The sequence below is a fragment of the Leucopleurus acutus genome (genome assembly GCF_964270905.1).
Source record: "Leucopleurus acutus genome assembly, chromosome: 2".
NCBI classification, from domain to species: Eukaryota; Metazoa; Chordata; class Mammalia; order Artiodactyla; family Delphinidae; genus Leucopleurus; species Leucopleurus acutus.
This window is the reverse complement of record NC_139143.1, coordinates 63,454,714-63,474,088: the sequence shown is the minus strand read 5'-3', so window position 1 is coordinate 63,474,088 and position 19,375 is coordinate 63,454,714. Positions and strand designations below refer to the sequence as shown.

Sequence of the window (19,375 nt, the reverse complement as noted above, 5' to 3'; positions counted from 1 at the left end):
CACAGTGAAGTAAGTCTGAAAGAGAAAAACAAATACCGTATGCACATATATATGGAATGTAAGAAAATTTGTTTAAAAACATTGTCAGGAAGATCCTAGGGGCAGGACAGGAATAAAGACGGAGACCTACTACAGAATGAACTTGAGGGGGGACAGGGAAGGGTAAGCTGGGACAAAGTGAGAGAGTGGCATGGACATATATACACTACCATATGTAAAACCAATAGCTAGCGGGAAGCAGCTGCATAGCACAGGGAGATCAGCTCAGTGCTTTGTGACCACCTGCGGGCGCGGATAGGGAGGATGGGAGGGAGGGAGATGCAAGAGGGAAGAGATATGTTGATATATGTATATGTATAGCTGATTCACTTTGTTATAAAGCAGAAACTAACACACCACTGTAAAGCAATTATACTCCAATAAAGATGTTAAAAAAAAAAAAAAAACAGAATGCAATATTACCAGATCTTAACAAGTTTCCCTCGGGAGGAAAAAACACACATACAGAAATTTAAAAGGCTAACAAATTACTCAACTTACCTGAGCACCCACTAGCTGCAGCAATGCTGAGTTTACTGGGAGGAGTTCAATGTCTGTATTGATAGTGGTCTGGTCAAACGGGCAAGCCTTGCGGTGGAGTTTGTTCAGGCACATCTTGCAGACAGTATGGCCACAACCCAAACTGATGGGCTTTCGAATTGTTTCGTCGAAAGTCTGAGTGCAAATTGGGCAGGAGAGGAAATCCGTCCACTGTGGAGCTTGTACAGGCATTGTTTCTGGAGTTACAATTCACTCACACACACAAAATCTAAAGCAAAGATTCCACTGGAATCAAAATCTTTGAAAAAAGTTTATCTTTTCTTTTTTTTAAATATCTTCTGTAAATACAGTCAGCACATAGTGTGAAATATTACCTGAAAAACAAAGAAAAAAAATGAGCATCTTCCTTTTCAATTAAACTGTACATTCTCACCTTACTACCTATAAGATTTTATACCACATTTATATCAACATAGTCCACCTCTTTGCATTTTTACAAAGTGAGAGCCATAATAAAACATCTAGTCTTACCCCCTTATTTTAGAGATGGGGAGTAGACCCCAAAAAGAGGAGATAACTTGCTGAGGGTGACAAGTTAGTAATAAAGTTAGATCCAAGATGTAAGTCTCTCAAATTTATCTAAGTCTATGATTGTTTTATATTTTAAAATTAGCCTTTTTAAGATAGCTAATAATATTCTGATCTGAACATGTTAATATGTTCAGCTGTGAAAATTTATCAAGCTTTACACTTAGGCGTATGCATTTCGGTGTATGTTACACCCTAATAAAGAGTCTTAAAAAAATTGGCCTAAAATAAAATCTACCTTAATACTTTATCATCAAATTTAGTGTGGGTTAATGAGATAAAAAGAAACCGTGGGGTTATTTTTAAGGTTTATTTATTTATTTATTTATTTGCAGTACGTGGGCCTCTCACTGTTGTAGCCTCTCCCGTCGCGGAGCACAGGCTCCAGACGCGCAGGTTCAACAGCCATGGCTCACGGGCCCGGCCGCTCAGCATGTGGGATCTTCCCGGACCGGGGCACGAACCCGCGTCCCCTGCATCGGCAGGCCGACACTCAACCACTGTGCCACCAGGGAAGCCCTAAGGTTTATTTTTAAGAGTTTTATTTACTGGTAAAGATCTTTTAAGCCTCTGTTACAGCTTATACTTGTTGCTACAGTATGTTGTTTTAGAACACAGTGAAAAGTATTTACTTCAAAAGATTTTCTAAATTCCCAAATTTAAGAATGATAGGTCAATACAGTTAACCAGAACACATATACAGTCAAATTTCACTGTCTACCCTCTCCTTCTGGTAGGGGATAAAAACCAAATCACAAAACTTATCACCTGCATCTAACAGAAATTTTCTTTACATACAAAACCTAATCTGAAGTTTCTAGCACACATCTTAAACAATACCTGCAGTACTTACTCTAACTGTAGCTTCTAAAAATGAGAACTGGTGTACAGAATAAAGTAACATAGTGTTACAAGTTCTTAACGATTTGATTATGCTCAGCAGAGACTGCTTACAAAGATGGAAACAAAAATGTCACTTAGGCTGTAATTATTAGAAAAGTAAATTATCTACACATTTTACTCTTCGAGCATTACATTTAATTAATGTTTTATTGAAGTAACTCAACCTTAAATGCAAGCCCATTATTGAGAGAACAATTTCTATTAGGTATGCTAAAAATTTTATCCATTCATTCAACAAATATTTACTAAGCACTACTACTACTGTGTGCCAGACTCTGAATTGTTAGGGAAATAGTGAAACAGCATACTCATAGTATCTGCCTTCTGAGTTACCTCAGCTTTGTCTGGGTTTCTGCGAAGTGTGCTACCAGATAAATGGACAGTGGAAAAAAAATTTAAGAACCTAAACAGTTACCAAGTTAATTTCACATTTAGGATCTAAAATTAAAGTTATCTGAGTATATGTCCAAATTGCCCTTGCAATAATAAAAAAGTGAATAAAGAAATTGCCCACATTTTGATTTCTATAATGTTTTAATTATAAATAATTTAAATAAAATGCATCTGCAAACAGAATGAGTAGCTACAAGTATGTTTATATCAAATTATTACTTAATGAGACTATCATCCAGAGTGCTAAAAAAGAAAATACAGTATCTAATCACTCAACTGTACAGTCAAATGCTACAATTACAATTGTACATGGGGTTGCAGAATGTTCCAAAATAAAGGAAAAAAAGTGTTTGAAAGACAATATTCAGAACGAGGACTGGATATTAGTCAGAAATGTTTGCTGAAGTTGATTAAGTTGATAAAGTGTCATCCATACGAACTTTTCTATAGATTAGCATGGCAGTTTAAAATAATGCTTACAGGGGGCGTCCCTGGTGGCGCAGTGGTGGAGAGTCCGCCTGCCGATGCGGGGGACACGGGTTCGTGCCCCGGTCCGGGAGGCTCCCACATGCCGCGGAGCGGCTGGGCCCGTGAGCCATGGACGCTGAGCCTGCGCGTCCGGAGCCTGTGCTCCGCAAGGAGAGAGGCCACAGCAGCGAGAGGCCCGCGTACCGCAAAGAAAAAAAAAAAAAAAAGCCTACAAAGAATCTGATCTTAAGTTAACCTTTACTTGAGTTGAGTTAATGGTTCTTTCCTTTTTACCAGTATGGCCTTGTAGAGCACTTAAAATTTGTTAATTAATCATAAAACAAAGTTAAAACACAGCACTTTATTTCCTTAAACACTATAAAATTACAGAAACCCCAAAGAGCAGAAAATATAAACGTTTTATTGCACAATCATTATAATTTTTACTATTTATACAGCTCACTGCTTTACATAGAACAAAATTATAAAAGGTAGGTAACTACTGTTATCCCATTTTACAGATACAGTCGACCCCTGAACAACATGGGTTTTAATAGCAAGGGTCCACTTATGCACAAATTTTTTTTTCAATAGTAAATACTACAGTACTACATGATCTGCAGTCGGCTGAATCCTTGGATGTGGAAGTGCAGATGAGGAGGAACCGCATATACGGAGAACCGATTATAAATTATACACAGATTTTCAACTGAGCGGAGGGCCAGCACCCCTAACCCCCGTGTTCAACTGTCAACTCCATGAGAAATGGACGTTTAGTGAGGCTGAATAAGCTAAAAAGAAATAGAGATGCAATATTAACCCAGACAGTCTGGCTCAAAACCCGAACGCTTAACCATATCGCCACCCACAGATTAAAGGTTAAAAAAGGAAGAATTACTTGCAGGTTCATTCAAAAACCAATGTCACAAAAATGAAATTTTAAAAAATTTTAAATTTTTTTGAAAGTTAAAAAGGAAAAGACCAGTGTCACAAAGCTGCTAATAGCTATTTTTTAAAAAATATTTATTTATTTATTTGGCTGTGTTGGATCTTAGTTGCAGCACACGGGATCTTCGCTGTGGCATGCAGGATCTTTCGTTGTGGTACACGGGCTACAGAGTGTGCAAGCTCAGTAGTTGTGGCACGTGGGCTCCTAAGATGTGGTATGTGGGTTTAACTGCCCCGCAGCATGTGGGATCTTAGTTCCCGACCAGGGATTGAACCTGCATCTCTTGCATTCTAAGGTGGATTCTTAACCACTGGACCATCAAGGAAGTCCCCTAATAGCTATTTATTGACTTCACAGTAATTTCGTTCTTCTGGCAGACAACCCTGTTGACAAATCTAATGATTAGGTCATTGTTCTAATCTTACTTGTCTTCTCAACAAGATATGAAACATGACTATTCCCTCCTTCTTGAAAGTGTCGATGAACCACACTCTCCTCATCCTTGCCAACTCACTGGCTTATTGTTTTTGATCTCTTAAACTCCTAAATGCTGAAGTGAGTTATCAGGGTTCTATCTTGAGTTTCCTTTTCTCATCATTCTCCAGTTAAAAATCTTGAAATGGCTTCCTATTACACTGAGAATAAAATTTGGATATTATATTCTGGTTTACAAAGCCGTAAATGATAAGACCTGTAATTCTCTCTCCAACTTCAGTTTCTAACACTTGTCTCCATCACTCCACTATCCTTCAGCTACTCACGTGAAACTTGTTCCTATCTTAGGATATTAGTACTAGCTAGTCTCTCTGTCTAATCTTTGAACTCAAGGCCATTCTTTATCATTCAGATGTCACCAAAAATTTCAACTCCTCAGAACTCCCTGACCACTTAAAACACTAAAATAACCTCTTAAGTCACTCTCTAGTCCATCACTGTACTTAAATTCTCTACAAAATAGTTCTACCATCTATAAATTATACTTTCTTATATTTTTATTTGTTTACTCAATGTCTATCTTATATTAGAATGTAGACTTCATGAGGACAGAGACCTAATCTGCCTTGTTCACTACGAAAGCTATAGCTTGTTTCTCACTACAATTTAGGCACAGTAAAAATTTTGCATTTCATTTCAAAGAGTTCAGAGACCTGTGAAAATCTATTCATAGATCTCTTGGGTATTTAAAGACTCCAGGTTAAGAAAGTCTAACCTACATTAGTGTTTCATGAATCTTAGAATTACAGCAAGTATTTGGAGATTTACTACATATCCAGCACAGTAGAATACAGAAAACAGGCAGAAAATATGGTCAACATCAGTTTTACAGACTTAAAATACCTCACTGCTCTCCCACGTGATTTCAGATCAGTGCTGTTATAACAAATTTTCCAAATTATTCTGTCATAACAAGAACTATTTAAAACAGAATCCTAAATCATTGATAAAAGATACCTTAGAGAACATCTAGTTCTAGCCTAATTTTTCAAGATGAGGTAACTAACATTTATTTTTATCTCTATCAGTAATAAGTGTTATTAAGCTTTTTCAAACACCTCTTTTCATTTAATCTTTAAAACCCAAAGAAGTTGGAATCATTTTCCTTCTTCTCACAGAGAAATAAAATAACATTCAGAGAATTTGTCCACGGTCATACAGGTTGTAAGTGGCAAAGTCAAAACACATCAACTTCAGTCCAGTACTTGACATTCAAGTCTATGCACTTTCCACTATACCAACTTGACATGGAGGATACCAAAGACAAGTAAAAGAGCTTCACTCAAAGTCATACAGCTTAATAATGGCAGAGCCAGGATCAGAAAGTTTCCTGAATCCTACTTTTAGTATCCCCTGCTCCCCCACTGGATTACGTTGAACATAAAGCCATCACTGAATATCTGAAAGATTAAAAAATATCATTGCATATTAAAACTACAGTTAACAATATCTGGCACAGATTAAGGTATCCATCAACCTTGGAAATGCTACATAAAGCTGTTTATATACAACATGCTCATTCTTCTAGGAATAAGATCCATGACTTATCAGATTCTTAAAGATGTGTTTTGTTTGGAGAGGGAGGGGAAGGGAAGATAAGAATCACTGATCCAGGCATATTGAAATAAAATAACTGTTGAAAACTTAAGAATATAGAAAAAATAAAAGCAATAATTTATAAGAACATATATTTTCTCTGTATTTACACCACAATCTCATCAGACTCTTAAAAAAAGGTTAAGTAATATATGATCACGTGGGTCAAAAATAATTTTAATAATTACAGTGAAATATCTCCCTCCCAGGGCTGTCTCCCACCTCTCTAGTCCTCATTCCCACCCCACCTCCACAGATAAGCCATTATACTTTCCTTTTAGTTTCTTTATCCAAATTGGTTGATTTACAAATATATATTAAGTGGCAAAAAAGGATTTTAATGCTACTATTTACAACTCTTCTTTTTCTTCATTAAACCAGTTTTTCTGAGAAATTATACCCAGAAATCTTTTTTCCATTCCCAGTAAAAATTAAACATTAGCTACTTGCAAAAAAAATTTTATTGGTCTTTATTACATGCCCAGTATTGGAGAAAAAAATAGTTAGCAAATCATTCCAAGTCTGCATGGGGCTAACATTATTTCCTTCATTAGCTACACAAACAATAATGATACAACTAAATAACATGACTGCAAGTTATGGTAAATGATATGCAGGTAAGGGACAGGGAGATATAAGCACATTTAACTGAGATAATCAGTTAAATGGGGGTGAGGTTGTGGGTAGGGTATTGCTTCCCTGCAGAAGTGATATTTATGTTAAGATTTGAAGACAAAGGCTGAATAAAAGTTATGGAAAGAATAATACGTAATATGTGTATGTAGATTTTAGGTAAAGGAAAAGCATAACCACAGGTTCTGAGACTAGACAGAATATAATACAACTGGGGAGCTTGAAAAAAACCAAAGCAACAGGGAAGCCAGAAACAAAACAAAACAAAACAAAACAAAATAAACAGAGAGCAAAAGAGAAAGATATGAGATGAGACTAAAGAATTAGAAGGAACCAAAAACTACAGGATCTTTTAACTCATAGTTTGGTATTTGGTCATAATGTGAAGAGTAATGTGAAGGCACTGAAGAGGCAGGAGGTGACCCACTTTACCGTTTCTAATACAGGGTATGCCTATACTATGAAAACATATGGAATAATTAAAAAGAGAATTAGTTAAGCATGTAGAAACGTTAAGTAAAAGCAAAACTTTAAGACCAATAAATACGATGTCATTTGTGTTAGGGAAAAAAATCCTATGTATTAGTCTTGGTATTAATGAATATAAATGGATGAAGAAAAAGGTCTGGAAAGATACCTAACAAACTTAACAGCAGTTACACAGTTGGGCAACTTACAAAATGTATATAATCACGAATTACTTATATAAGTGCAAAAAATTTGAAAGAATGAAAATAAGAGAAGAGCACATTTAGAACACAATTTAGGCTCTAAGATAAATTACTATAAGGCTATTCAAAATATTTTTCCTTATAAAATTGACCTTTTACAAATTTGGACAGCCAAATCATCAAAACTTATTTCTTTTTAAAATTAATTAAAAACGCTTTAATAACTTTTCTAGAATTTATGTTTCAAAGAACTAGTATAATTTATTACTTTTATGTATCATTTCCATCTGTATTAACCTAGTAAAATGAAGTATAGAGTTCTAACCTCTTAAATTTTCCAGTAAAATAGTTCTTAGAGATATATAACAAAGATAGAGTTAACATTCAGAATCAGCACCCATATCGTCACTAAAAATATAAGCATTCGTGTAACCATAAAGATAGGTTTGAGAGACTAAGGGGAAAATAGTATTTTAAAAGTTTGATTTCGCCTAGGAAAGTTGATGGTTAAGAACAGTAAGTCGCTCTTTGATGATTCTATTTCAATCATCAAAGTCATAAACCAAAGATTTTTTAAAGACTACAAAGTGTCATCAATTGTAGTTATTAGGTCTAAGAAGAATTTCCACTTCCTCATTCTTTAAACATCTTTCTCCAAAGTCATCTTTCCAAACATTCTCCAAGCTTCTCAAAGACAGTTGTTCAACCACAAAACATATCTAAACCACACAGGACATATGGCTTTGTGGATGTAATAAACAAACATTCTTTCAGTCAAGAGTAAACATATGAGATAAAATTACTAAATACCAACATTCAGATTCTTTAAACTTCTTCAGAGCAAGGTTTTGTCAAAAAAAAAAATCTATTAATTAATGCACATGTGCTCAACATCTGCAGATAAATAGTTATGTGTTAGGGGTCAGCCCAAATCTAGCTCATTAGGAATAATGCTACTGGAACCTTCCTAATCATAAACAGAGCATGAATGATGAATCCTCTTTATGTCTTAAAAAATCCAAGACTGACTCTGCTGTTCATTGTTCAGAGCAATGGTTAACTTTCCCATTAGTTTACCATAAGGTCTACTCTCCTATGTAAATGACAACAATTAGTGATCTTACTGTTCATAATTCATAATAGATAATTCAGAATACACACAAATTAAATAGCAATCAGTCCGACCTTGAAGAAAGCCCAAATTAAAAAAATATAACTTCCCCCCAAAAATATACATTTTTACACCAGTAGGTGGGTGCATAGACAGCATTTAAAAGGTTGTTTTATTTGCCTTCTTCATGTCATTGATAGGAGCTACAATACAGAATCTGACATTTGACATTTTACTACGTCATCCCAACTTCTAAGTTCTGATTAAAACTCAAAAGAAAAATCTCTATACTTTTATGTTAATAAAATTAATCAATATGATCATTAGACTTTTTCAGAGCTTATTTCTTTTTTACAAAGAAATAAGATCTTATCAGAGTAAGAAAATTATTTCCATGAACAGTAAACAATAAGACCAGTGACTCATTCCACCAGCTAAGTGACTAGTTTGCAGACATCAAACTCTAAGTCTCGTAGCTGCCTTGTAGTTACTCAATTCAAATCCATGCCTCTGCAAAATAACAAACAACTACATGTTGTGAGCCTTAAGGTTTAAGCATGATTAAACCAATTCCCAAAGAGCTACTACAGACAAAATTATGATGACACGATGCATAACAGAGCTTGGGTTTCTGAAAGTAAATCATGTGTCAGGCCTTATGCTAGGTGTTTTCAGGTGCTTCTCTCATTTAAATGTCTACCACAAATCTAAACCACAATACAAATCACCACCAGTAACCAGTTATTTGTTAAGCACCAACTAGGTGTCAGCACTTTCAGTGCTCTATATACTGTATCTAATTAAGTAAATGTTCACCACAATACTGTAATGTAATTATTATCTCCATTTTAAAGATAAAGAATCCAAAATTCAGAGAATTACCCAAAGACATAAAGCTAGTAAGTGGCAGGACTATGATTCAAACTCAGTCCAGCCTAACTCACAAGCTGGTACTTTTAAATTCTGTAATCTGTGCCACTTACAGGTGAAAGTTAATACTCATTAAGGCAAGGGAGCTTTTAGGGGTGATGGAAATGTTCTAAAATTGAATTGTGTTGATGGTTGCACAATTCTGCAAATTTTCTAAGAATCACTGAACTGTACACTTAAAATAAGTAAATTTTACAGTATGTAAATTATACTTTAATAAAACTGTTAAATAGTCATTAAACGCTTTTTATAAACTCTTAGTTTTCAAATTTTTAATGTAATTTTTGCGGTGCGCGGGCCTCTCACCGTTGCGGCCCCTCCCGCTGCGGAGCACAGGCTCTGGACGCGCAGGCTCAGCGGCCATGGCTCACAGGCCCAGACACTCCGCAGCACGCGGTATCCTCCTTGGACCGGGGCACAAACCCGCGTCCCCTGCATCGGCAGGCGGACTCTCAACCACTGTGCCACCAGGGAAGCCCTAATGTAATAATTTAAAAATATAAAGACACCTTTCAGATTGTTCTATGAGCACAGCAATAACCCTACTAAATAAATTATACTTGCTTTGAAGATTTCATTTAAATGTTACAAACTGACATTTTAAAAATTGTTAAAAAGTTATTACTTACCATCTCCTCTATTAAGGTTCATTTTATGTGTCTCTGATTTAGAGGAAGAAATATGAAAATTGAAATTCATCAAGTATCTACTCTGGCCTAGTCACTCCTCTGAGGCATTTTTATACCAATTTTATACCCGTTTTGAGCTTCAGCAGCATTAAATAACTTGCCCAAAGCTAATAAATTTTTGAGCTGAAACTAAAACTCAGTTCTTATGTGAATTTAAAGTGTAAGTTGCCCTGAGTAAGATATTACATCAAACAAACAAAACCTTATTGTCTCTACGAAGAAAATCTTGGATCTCCTTTGATCCCATCCTACCCCATGAGATGCGTTTAACTATTATTTTTGGCCTTAACTTAATTTGCCATTTCTCTGGGACACTTACATAGCAACCAACAAGCAGGGAAACATCAGAGAAGAGAAAAATATTAACTATCTTGAAAAATAAAGCTAAAAGCAGAAAATAAAAACAAAAAGAATAAAAATAAATGAAGGCTTATTATAACACTACTCAGTGTTATAATTCTCAGCAGAGTATTAATTAATTTACAGATGAAACAGTGTGTGATTTTTGGAGGTTCAAGGTTTTTCCAGCAATAATACCCTGTGAAGACCCAATTTTGATTGTAAAAATACTTCCTAAAATAAACGGATTGAATTGTAACCCTATATTGTACACATCATCCTAGATATAAATAACTTAATACACTAATGTCAGTACAAATATTGACAAATACCTGGGACAAGTATAAAGAGAAGGGCTTCTGATTTAGAGGAGGAAACACCTGGAAAATAGAACTTGATAAAGAAGGGTTGAGAAAGCTACAAAGGGCTAATTTAGGTGGCTTACTTTCCTAGTGTTCAGAAAGACAAAAAGAAACACGTCTACCTCCAACCTAATGCCAAATTTAGAAGAAGAAACAGTAAGGAAGAATAAAACCATTCACAGAGAAAATGCCTGATCTGAAGTTGAAACACTGCAAGTGAAGGACAGTTTCTAACTTTGTGTACATAGTTTGAAGCTCCAGGTTTCTCTTCTACATAGCAAAGTTCCACACTGTGTGTAAAATGTACTCCACTGAATAGGACATCAGAGTTATTAAAGAGGTAGTAGAATGAAAAGGCCAGACTCAAAAGCATCATCTTCAAAGGAACTGTGAGGCAGTAGGCAGGGAAAGTGACCTGTTATAGCAAAACATGAAAAGGTTATTTTTTCAGTCTTTGCATTAATATTCTGCTGAATATTACATACACTGTATGTAAATATGTCCTCACCATTTAGTGGCAGTCCAAACATCAAGGACATAATAAGAACTAATAACCAAAATCAGACATTTTGGAATACGCTAAGCATTTTAGTTGATCTGTTAGCATGTCAACTGCTTTCAAATTAAATGCAAGTGTCTGAAAATTGTTTTCTTTGTGAAAATTGATCTCTTCTTAATAATAACACTTGCTAAAAAACAATAACAACACCAATAACAATGCATAGGAACTGTTTTGAGCTCTTTCTATGTATTAATTCATTTTACTCTAAAAATTAAATATCCTAAAAAAAAGAAAAAGAAAATAAGCTTAAAAAAAAAGAAAGAAAACTGATGCCTGCTTAATTAAGGCTCTTTTCTAAACCATAAAGATAACTCAGTCCCAATACAAAAGATACATGAATAAAATTTGAAGGCTAGGCCAAATATTAAACAAGACTTTAAATAGTTTCTCAGGTCACATTTTGAAATCCATCCTCCTGCTAGAATAACGGCTCCTTTTTAAGGAGGAAGTTTGCTCCACCTATCCCCAGAAGTTATCTTGAAACACAATGACAAATCTGATTGGCAAGTCCTCAGTAATCTTGAATGTAGGGGAAAATGGTCACAATGAAAAGAAAACTTAACTTGTCTCATAAATTTATATTTCAGATTGTTAAATACTAATCTATAAAGCTCCTGAGAAATCCAGTGAAACTGAGACATTTTAAGACAGAGGTCCCCAACCCCCAGGCCACAGACTGGTACTGGTCTGTGGCCTGTTAGGAACTGGGCCACACAGCAGGAGGTGAGTGGCAAGCAAGCGAGTGAAGCTTCATCTGTATTTACAGCCACTCCCCATTGCTTGCATTACCACCTGAGCTCCACCTCCTGTCAGATCAGCAGCAACATTAGATTCTCATAGGAGCACAAACCCTACTGTGAACTGCACACGCGAGAGATCTAGGTTGCACGCTCCTTATGAGAATCTAATGCCTGATGATCTGAGGTGGAGTTGAGATGGTGATGCTAGCGCCGGGGAGCGGCTGCAAATATAGATTATCATTAGCAGAGAGGTCTGACTGTACAGAAACCATAATAAATCAACTGCTTTCAGATTTATATCAAAACACTATCAGAGACTTCCCTGGTGGCGCAGTGGTTAAGGATCTGCCTGCCAATGCAGGGGACACGGGTTCAAGCCCCGGTCCAGGAAGATCCCACATCCCGTGGAACAAGCAAGCCAGTGCGCCACAACTACCGAGCCTGCACTCTAGAGCCTGCGAGTCACAACTACTGAGCCCACGCACCACAACTATTGAAGCCCAGGCACTCTAGGGCCTGTGCTCCGCAACAAGAGAAGCCACCGCAATAAGAAGCCCGTGCACCACAATGAAGAGTAGCCCCCGCTTGCTGCAACTAGAGAAAGCCCACATGCAACATCGAAGACGCAATGCAGCCAAAAAGATAAAAATAAATAAATTAAAAAAAATAAAAAACCCTATCAGTGAGTGGCAAGTGAAAACGAGCTCGGGGCTCCCACTGATTCTGCATTATGGTGAGTTGTAAAATTATTTCATTATATATTATAATATAATGATAATAGAAATAAAGTGCACAGTAAATGTAATGTGATTGAACCATCCCAAACCCACCCCCCCCAACCCGGTTTGTGGAAAAATTGTCTTCCACGAAACTGGTCCCTGGTGCCAAAAAGGTTGGGGACTGCTGTTTTAAGGGACAACACTAATATTCTGTTTTTTCAATGTATCCCAATTTACTAGTTCTTTCCTCACCAGCATGCTTAAATGTTTCTGCAGAGGAGCTAAAAAAACCCAAAAACTAGAAACAAAACCAAAAACATACCACATTTCTATCTCCACCCTGTCTTATTTAATCAAAAAAAAAAAAAAGTCACTCAATCCCTGTCCCTGTTCCTGTCTTCTTCTAGTCTCTATTCTCTTCTCCCACACCTTTCAGTTTGCAAACTATCACTTTATTCCAACCACGATTTTGAAACTATTCTTAACAAGTATATCAACAACCTTCTTATGAAATACAACAGTCACATCTCAGTCCTTATCTCCTTTCTTTCTATACAGCATTTAATAATGCTGACCAGTTACTCCTGCAAATGCTGTCCCTCTGGGGCTTCTATAACAGCACACTGTCCAGGTATTCCACTAATTAACAGGCCACTCCTTACGTGTCCCTGTTGAAGGCTTCTCCTTCTCTGCCCATCCTTGGAATATATGTGGCTCTTCAGAATTCCTTCCTCAATTCTCTTCTCTACAAAATTTCCCTCAGTGACTTCAACTATTTTCAACTTTCGACTACCAACTAGATACTGATGACTTCCAAAAGTTCAAGCCTCTCTTCTGAGTGCCAGGGTCACATAATCAGTTGGCTACTAGTCATCCATGTCCAACTGGGGTCTCAAACCATCTCAACTTTACCAAACTTTTTGTTCCCTATGTTAATGATTGAGTGACTTACCTGTTGACAGAAGCATAGGGAACATCCTTCACTATTCACTTTTCCTCAAACCTGCTCCCCCCCTCAACTAATCAGTCATCATGTCCCATTCATTTTATTTCTTTAATGTTTCTTGAAACCTTCCCATCCATTCCTAAATCCTTACATTAGGCTGCCAACCTCTCTTACCTGGATTACTGTGACAATTTCTTATGTGGTATCCATGTTAAAGGTATCCTCAACAGAGAAAGCCACTACTTGCTAGACTGTAAGTTCCTTAAAATCAGAGAATGTCTTGGGTTTTCTTCCTCTCTTGCTATTTTCTCTATGGTTCTAATACAGAAGAAGCCAGACAATATACATTAGCAAAGCTATCAAGCTGGAATATTTATGTTTTTGCCAATAGAAAGTCAACTGGGCTAACAGAAAGCTGCTAGGGAAGGAACCTAGGGCCTTTCCAAAAGTAACATGCACAGATAAACAAGAATATATAACACAAGAATAACACTATAAACCAACTAGACTTAAAAGACATCCACAGAATGCTCAGTACAACAACAGGAGAATTATTTTCAAGTGCTTACAGAACATTCTCCAAGATAGAGCATATGCTAGACCATAAAACAAGTCTCAATAAATTTAAAAGGATTGAAATCATAAACATTATAGTCTCTGCATACAATGGAATGAAATTACAAACAGAAAATAACTTTAACTCACAAATACAGGGAAATTAAACAACATACTGCTAAATAACCAGTAAGTCAAAGAAGAAATCAAAAGGGAAATTAGAAAATACTTTGAAATGAATGAAAATGAAGACACACCATACCAAAACTCATGGGATACAACCAAAGCAAGGCTTAGATGGATATTTATAGCTTTAACTGTTTATATTAAAAAAGAAGAAAGTCTCAAATCAATAATCTTACTTTCCACCTTAAGCACTGGGGAAAAAAGATACCTAACATCAGCAACATGATGACAAATTCTCTGTGGCCAAAATATAAACTCTGAATTTAATATTATTAGCAAGTGATGCCAATTTTAGATGATTTCTTCCCTAAACACTACAGAACAGAAACTTATAAACAAAAGACATTAAAAGCTTAAAAACCCAAGTATTCTTATATCCCAAACAGTTTAATATTAATTAGTTTATGAGGTGTAAATGCAATTTTTAAAAATCTTGACAGTTCCTTTTTACAATGAACACACACATTTCCACTTTGGAAGAGGGAGGTGGGGAGATAACTCAAGGCTTAGGTACCCAAATATAAAACCTAGGTTTTCGTTTTGTATTTTAAGCAGACAACTTCTAATATGAGCAAATGAGTCTTAACACATCAAAGCTGGCAAACAGAGGAAAAACTTCTCAATTTTTGTTATCTTTCAGAGGGCCTCTGGGACACCACTTATTAGTAGCAAACTATGCTGGCATTCCTATCTTTGAAGGAGATTATCACAGGTTCAGGTAATAAGTGAGCAATACAAGCAAATGGAGATTTAAAGGAATGGCAAATTCTAAAATAACAATAGAATTTACTCTGGGTCAAAACATTCTAAAAACTTAAAGTGCATTATCTTTTTTTTTTGCATTAACTTTTAATACTCATAATAACCTTGCAAAATATTATCACACCCTTGAGAAAATCAGGGCCCAGAAAAGTTAAGCAATGTTCTTAAGGTCTCACAGCCAGTAAGGGGTAGAGTTGAGATTCCAACCCAGGTTTGTCTAACTTTACTATTTTAAGACCTTCTCTTTAGGTTTCTTAATCATTTGTTGTGGTAGTCTGCAAGGATGGCCACAATTCCTCCCATCCCTGTAGCTATGCCCCTTTGTAATTTGACTTTGCTGCTCTTTCTATCAAGAGATAGAATCTTTTCCCCCACACTTTGAATCTGGGTGGCCTTCACTTATTTTGAATACTGTAGTTGAATATAGCATTAGTGATGTTTGGAGAGCTTCACAGCATAGGCCTCAAGAAACCTTGCAACTTCCACTCTTGGAACATGGTGCCACTATGTGAGAAGGCTTGAGCTAGACCTGAGCTAAGACCAACAGAACAGAGAAAAACTGTCCCAGCTCAGACCCCTAGAACAATCAGCCCCAATTTTAGCTGCCAGATGACTGAAGCTGCATGAGTGACCTCAGTGTAGACCAGCAGCAGAACCACCTGTGGCTAACTTAGCCCCATGCACTAACTCAGAATTGTAAGCAAATAAAATGGTTGTTGTTTTAAGCCACTAAGTTTTGGGGTGGTTTGTTAATCAATAATAGATATCTGATTGTTTATATAATCAAGACACAATTTTACATTTATAAATTTCATCACAGCCTTTTGAGAAAAGAGTAATACTGAATGAAAAACTGACATTGGAATGTGAAAGGTTCCCTCAGTTGAATTACAAAGTTTTCATAGAATGAATCTATTCTCTTTTTTTAAGGCCTAAAAATTACTAATATATATAAGTACCTTCACAAACACAACATGCCTAAATTTAGCTCCTTATTCTTGCAGCATAAATTATCAGCAACTACAGGGAAGAGCATTCAAATGTATCAAAACGGTAATATTTTCAAAGCACAGCATGGATAACAAATCCTTTAGACTTAAAAATACGTACTACTGGGCTTCCCTGGTGGCGCAGTGGTTGAGAGTCCGCCTGCCGATGCAGGGACACGGGTTCGTGCCCCGGTCTGGGAGGCTCCCACATGCCACGGAGCCGCTGGGCCCGTGAGCCATGGCCTCTGAGCCTGCGCGTCTGGAGCCTGTGCTCCGCAGCGGGAGAGGCCACAACAGTGAGAGGCCCGCGTACCGCAAAAAAAAAAAAAAAAAAAAAAAGTACTACTTAGGCTCAATTTAAATCTATCTGAAACTTCGTATTACATTCTAACCGAATATAAATTGTCATCTGTGTAACAGTCCTCCATGTCGACGTGCCAGGGCAGCACTATTAACTCTTAATATTGAAAATGATTCAAATACTCCCAAGTTGTTGGTCTTTACTGGTTACGATATAAAGAAAAACTTAACCTCCCTTACCAGCATCACCTTAGTCATCTTCAGCAAGTTATAATTGTTTTCACCTACCTACAACTTCTTTATATACTCCTCAAATCTTTCCCCCTCTATCCCAAAACTGTGGGAGGGGGGAGTGGGATTTGAGTGCTAAGCACTTACAAATCATCTCATTCAATCCTCAAACAACCTTCTGAGATATCTCCTCTACTTTATCGATGAAGGAAAGAAAGAAAACTGAAAACAGTTACTTGGATAATTTAGTGATCTAGTCATAATTTGAACCTACAACTCCAAATCCTGTACTTTTCCCACTGTCTTCCAACTTTCAGCAGCTGTAATTTTTTTTTTTTTTTTTTTTTTCAGTACGCGGGCCTCTCACTGTTGTGGCCTCTCCAGTTGCAGAGCACAGGCTCCAGATGCGCAGGCTCAGCGGCCATGGCTCACGGGCCCAGCCGCTCCGCGGCATGTGGGATCTTCCCAGACTGGGGCACTAACCCATGTCCCCTGCATCGGCAGGCGGACTCTCAAACGACTGCGCCACCAGGGAAGCCCTAATCTTAATCTTATAAATATTTTAAGATACTTAATGTATTGAAATATAACATACACACATAAAAAGTATACAGATCAAGAGTGTTCAGCTCAATGAACATAGTAAGCAAAGTGAGCATACTTGTATACCCAAGATATAGAACATTACCAGCACCCCAGAAAGTCCCCTCACCATCCCTCCCAATCATTATCTCTTTATTCTTCCTCAAAGGCCACTACTATCCTAACTTCTAATGCTATAGATTACTTTCACCTGTTTTAAAATTCTATGTAATGAATCATCAGTATGTGTTTTGTATTTTGGCTTCTTTCACTCAACATATTTGTTAGATTGTTCTACATTTATATCACTAAGCTGTTACAAAACACTCCAGTTCAATCTACCACAGTTAGAAAGCTACCCTTCATGAACTCAATTTTGGAGTAGTGATGACACTTGGATTTGGAATGTAGCAGATTTCTGGTGCTGAACTGGAAGAAAAAAAACAAGTATCAATAACAAAAACTGGGAACAAAGAATTCCCTCTTTACTCAAGAAAACAAAGCAGCACATGTGTCACACTAATAGCCCCTACTGCTTTACTTTTACTTGTTCCTGCTTTTTTTCTGAGGGAGCTTGTGTCCTAGACTTCCTTGTGGTACTTGGTAGATACCATAGGGCTCTGACTGATTCTAGAACTGGACAGCAAAAAGAAAACATGCAGATTATTCAGAATAGGCAAGCTGCATATGGAGCATACTTCTTTTGCAATGGTTGGGTGATAAGTAGTGTATACTATGACCTAGGGAATTTTTGTGTTAAAGATATAATCTAACATATTTAATAATAGTAAAATAACAATAATGTTAGTATTATTAAACTGTCCCCATAATCTACTGGCCAAGGTTTAAGGACATTTTTTTATCACTGTTTATTTTTATGGAATATGCCTGAAAGAATTCCAACTATTTCCAATGATTTTCAATTGCGCATACTTGAAAAATAATGCTTAAAAAGAAAAAAAAAAGGATAGACTCATTTTCCATTTTAGAACTACTTCTAGACTGTCATCCCAGACAATATTTCGTTTTGATTTTAAAAGAATGAACGAATTGCTACATGGAGTCCAAACACAGAAGCCTATAATAATGTATGTCATTTACACATATCAAGTGGTTTGAAACAGTTATATAAATTGTAAGAAGATATTTTGCTGTTCCCAAGTAGTAGCTACTGTTAGAGAACCTATTGATTTGTTGCTACAATGTCAGAATTAAACATAAAACACTTCCTCCAATATATGTAACGAAGATCTTTTAAGGTATAAATTCGTCCTTAGGTTTATGTAGTGTATTACAGGGAAGAGAGGATAAAAGAATGGGACAAGCCTAACTGCTGTGGGTTTGCACAATAAACAAATAAATCTACTATTATTACACTCTATTCTTTGGTAAAATAGGGAGCCTTGCTTTCTTATCTTAAATTACGAACAATTTGTCCCGCTCTTCTCCTAACCCTGAACCTTTTTCCCATTTCCCTACACATATTACTATGTGAATTCCCTTAGGGAAGGCCTTACTTGATCACCTTATTTAAAATTGATCCCTCAACCCTAATCACACTACCACCACAATCTGTGCTTCCCATCTCTTTCCTGATTAATTTTTCTCCACAATACTTCTCACCATCCAATATGCTTTATTTTAGTTATTTTGTTACAGTGTGGACCCACCACTACTAAAATGTAAGCTCCATGAAGACAGGGATTTTCAATTGTTTCTATCTCTAATCTTTTTTGAGTATATTTTATATGACAGGCACTATTCTAAATTTTGCATGCATTATCTCAGTCCTCACAATGACCCTATTATTAGATATTACATATCATTATATCTTAATTTTAGAGTTGAAGAAACTGAGCACAAACCTTAGGTAATATGTGCAAGGTCACATGGTAATTAACTTGTCCCTATTTTTTTTAACTTGTAATTCCTTCTGTAGCCTTCGTTTCTTTAGTTACATCACTATATAACTTGACACTCAATGTACACACCTGGTAATCTGGTAATCATCCTAGATTCCGTCCTCTTCTACCTCTATTAAAATTTTCTATTATCTCTTAAATCTATATCTTCCTTTCCATCTCTACTTCCCTGATTGAAGTTTGTGTTCATTCATTCAAAAATTACTTACTGAAC

At 36.4% G+C, this 19,375-nt stretch overlaps 1 protein-coding gene across 3 annotated transcripts in view; it reads right to left on the bottom strand.

Moving 5' to 3' along the window:
* RC3H1 (ring finger and CCCH-type domains 1) overlaps window positions 1-19,375 on the bottom strand; it is an 89,416-nt gene that overhangs the window by 56,745 nt on the left and 13,296 nt on the right. For all 3 annotated transcript variants that reach the window (XM_082834649.1, XM_082834651.1, XM_082834650.1), the window contains exon 2: window positions 541-914. In XM_082834649.1, the coding sequence (XP_082690775.1) occupies window positions 541-771 (231 nt within the window). In that variant the 5' untranslated portion in view covers window positions 772-914. The remainder of the gene's footprint in view (window positions 1-540; window positions 915-19,375) is intronic.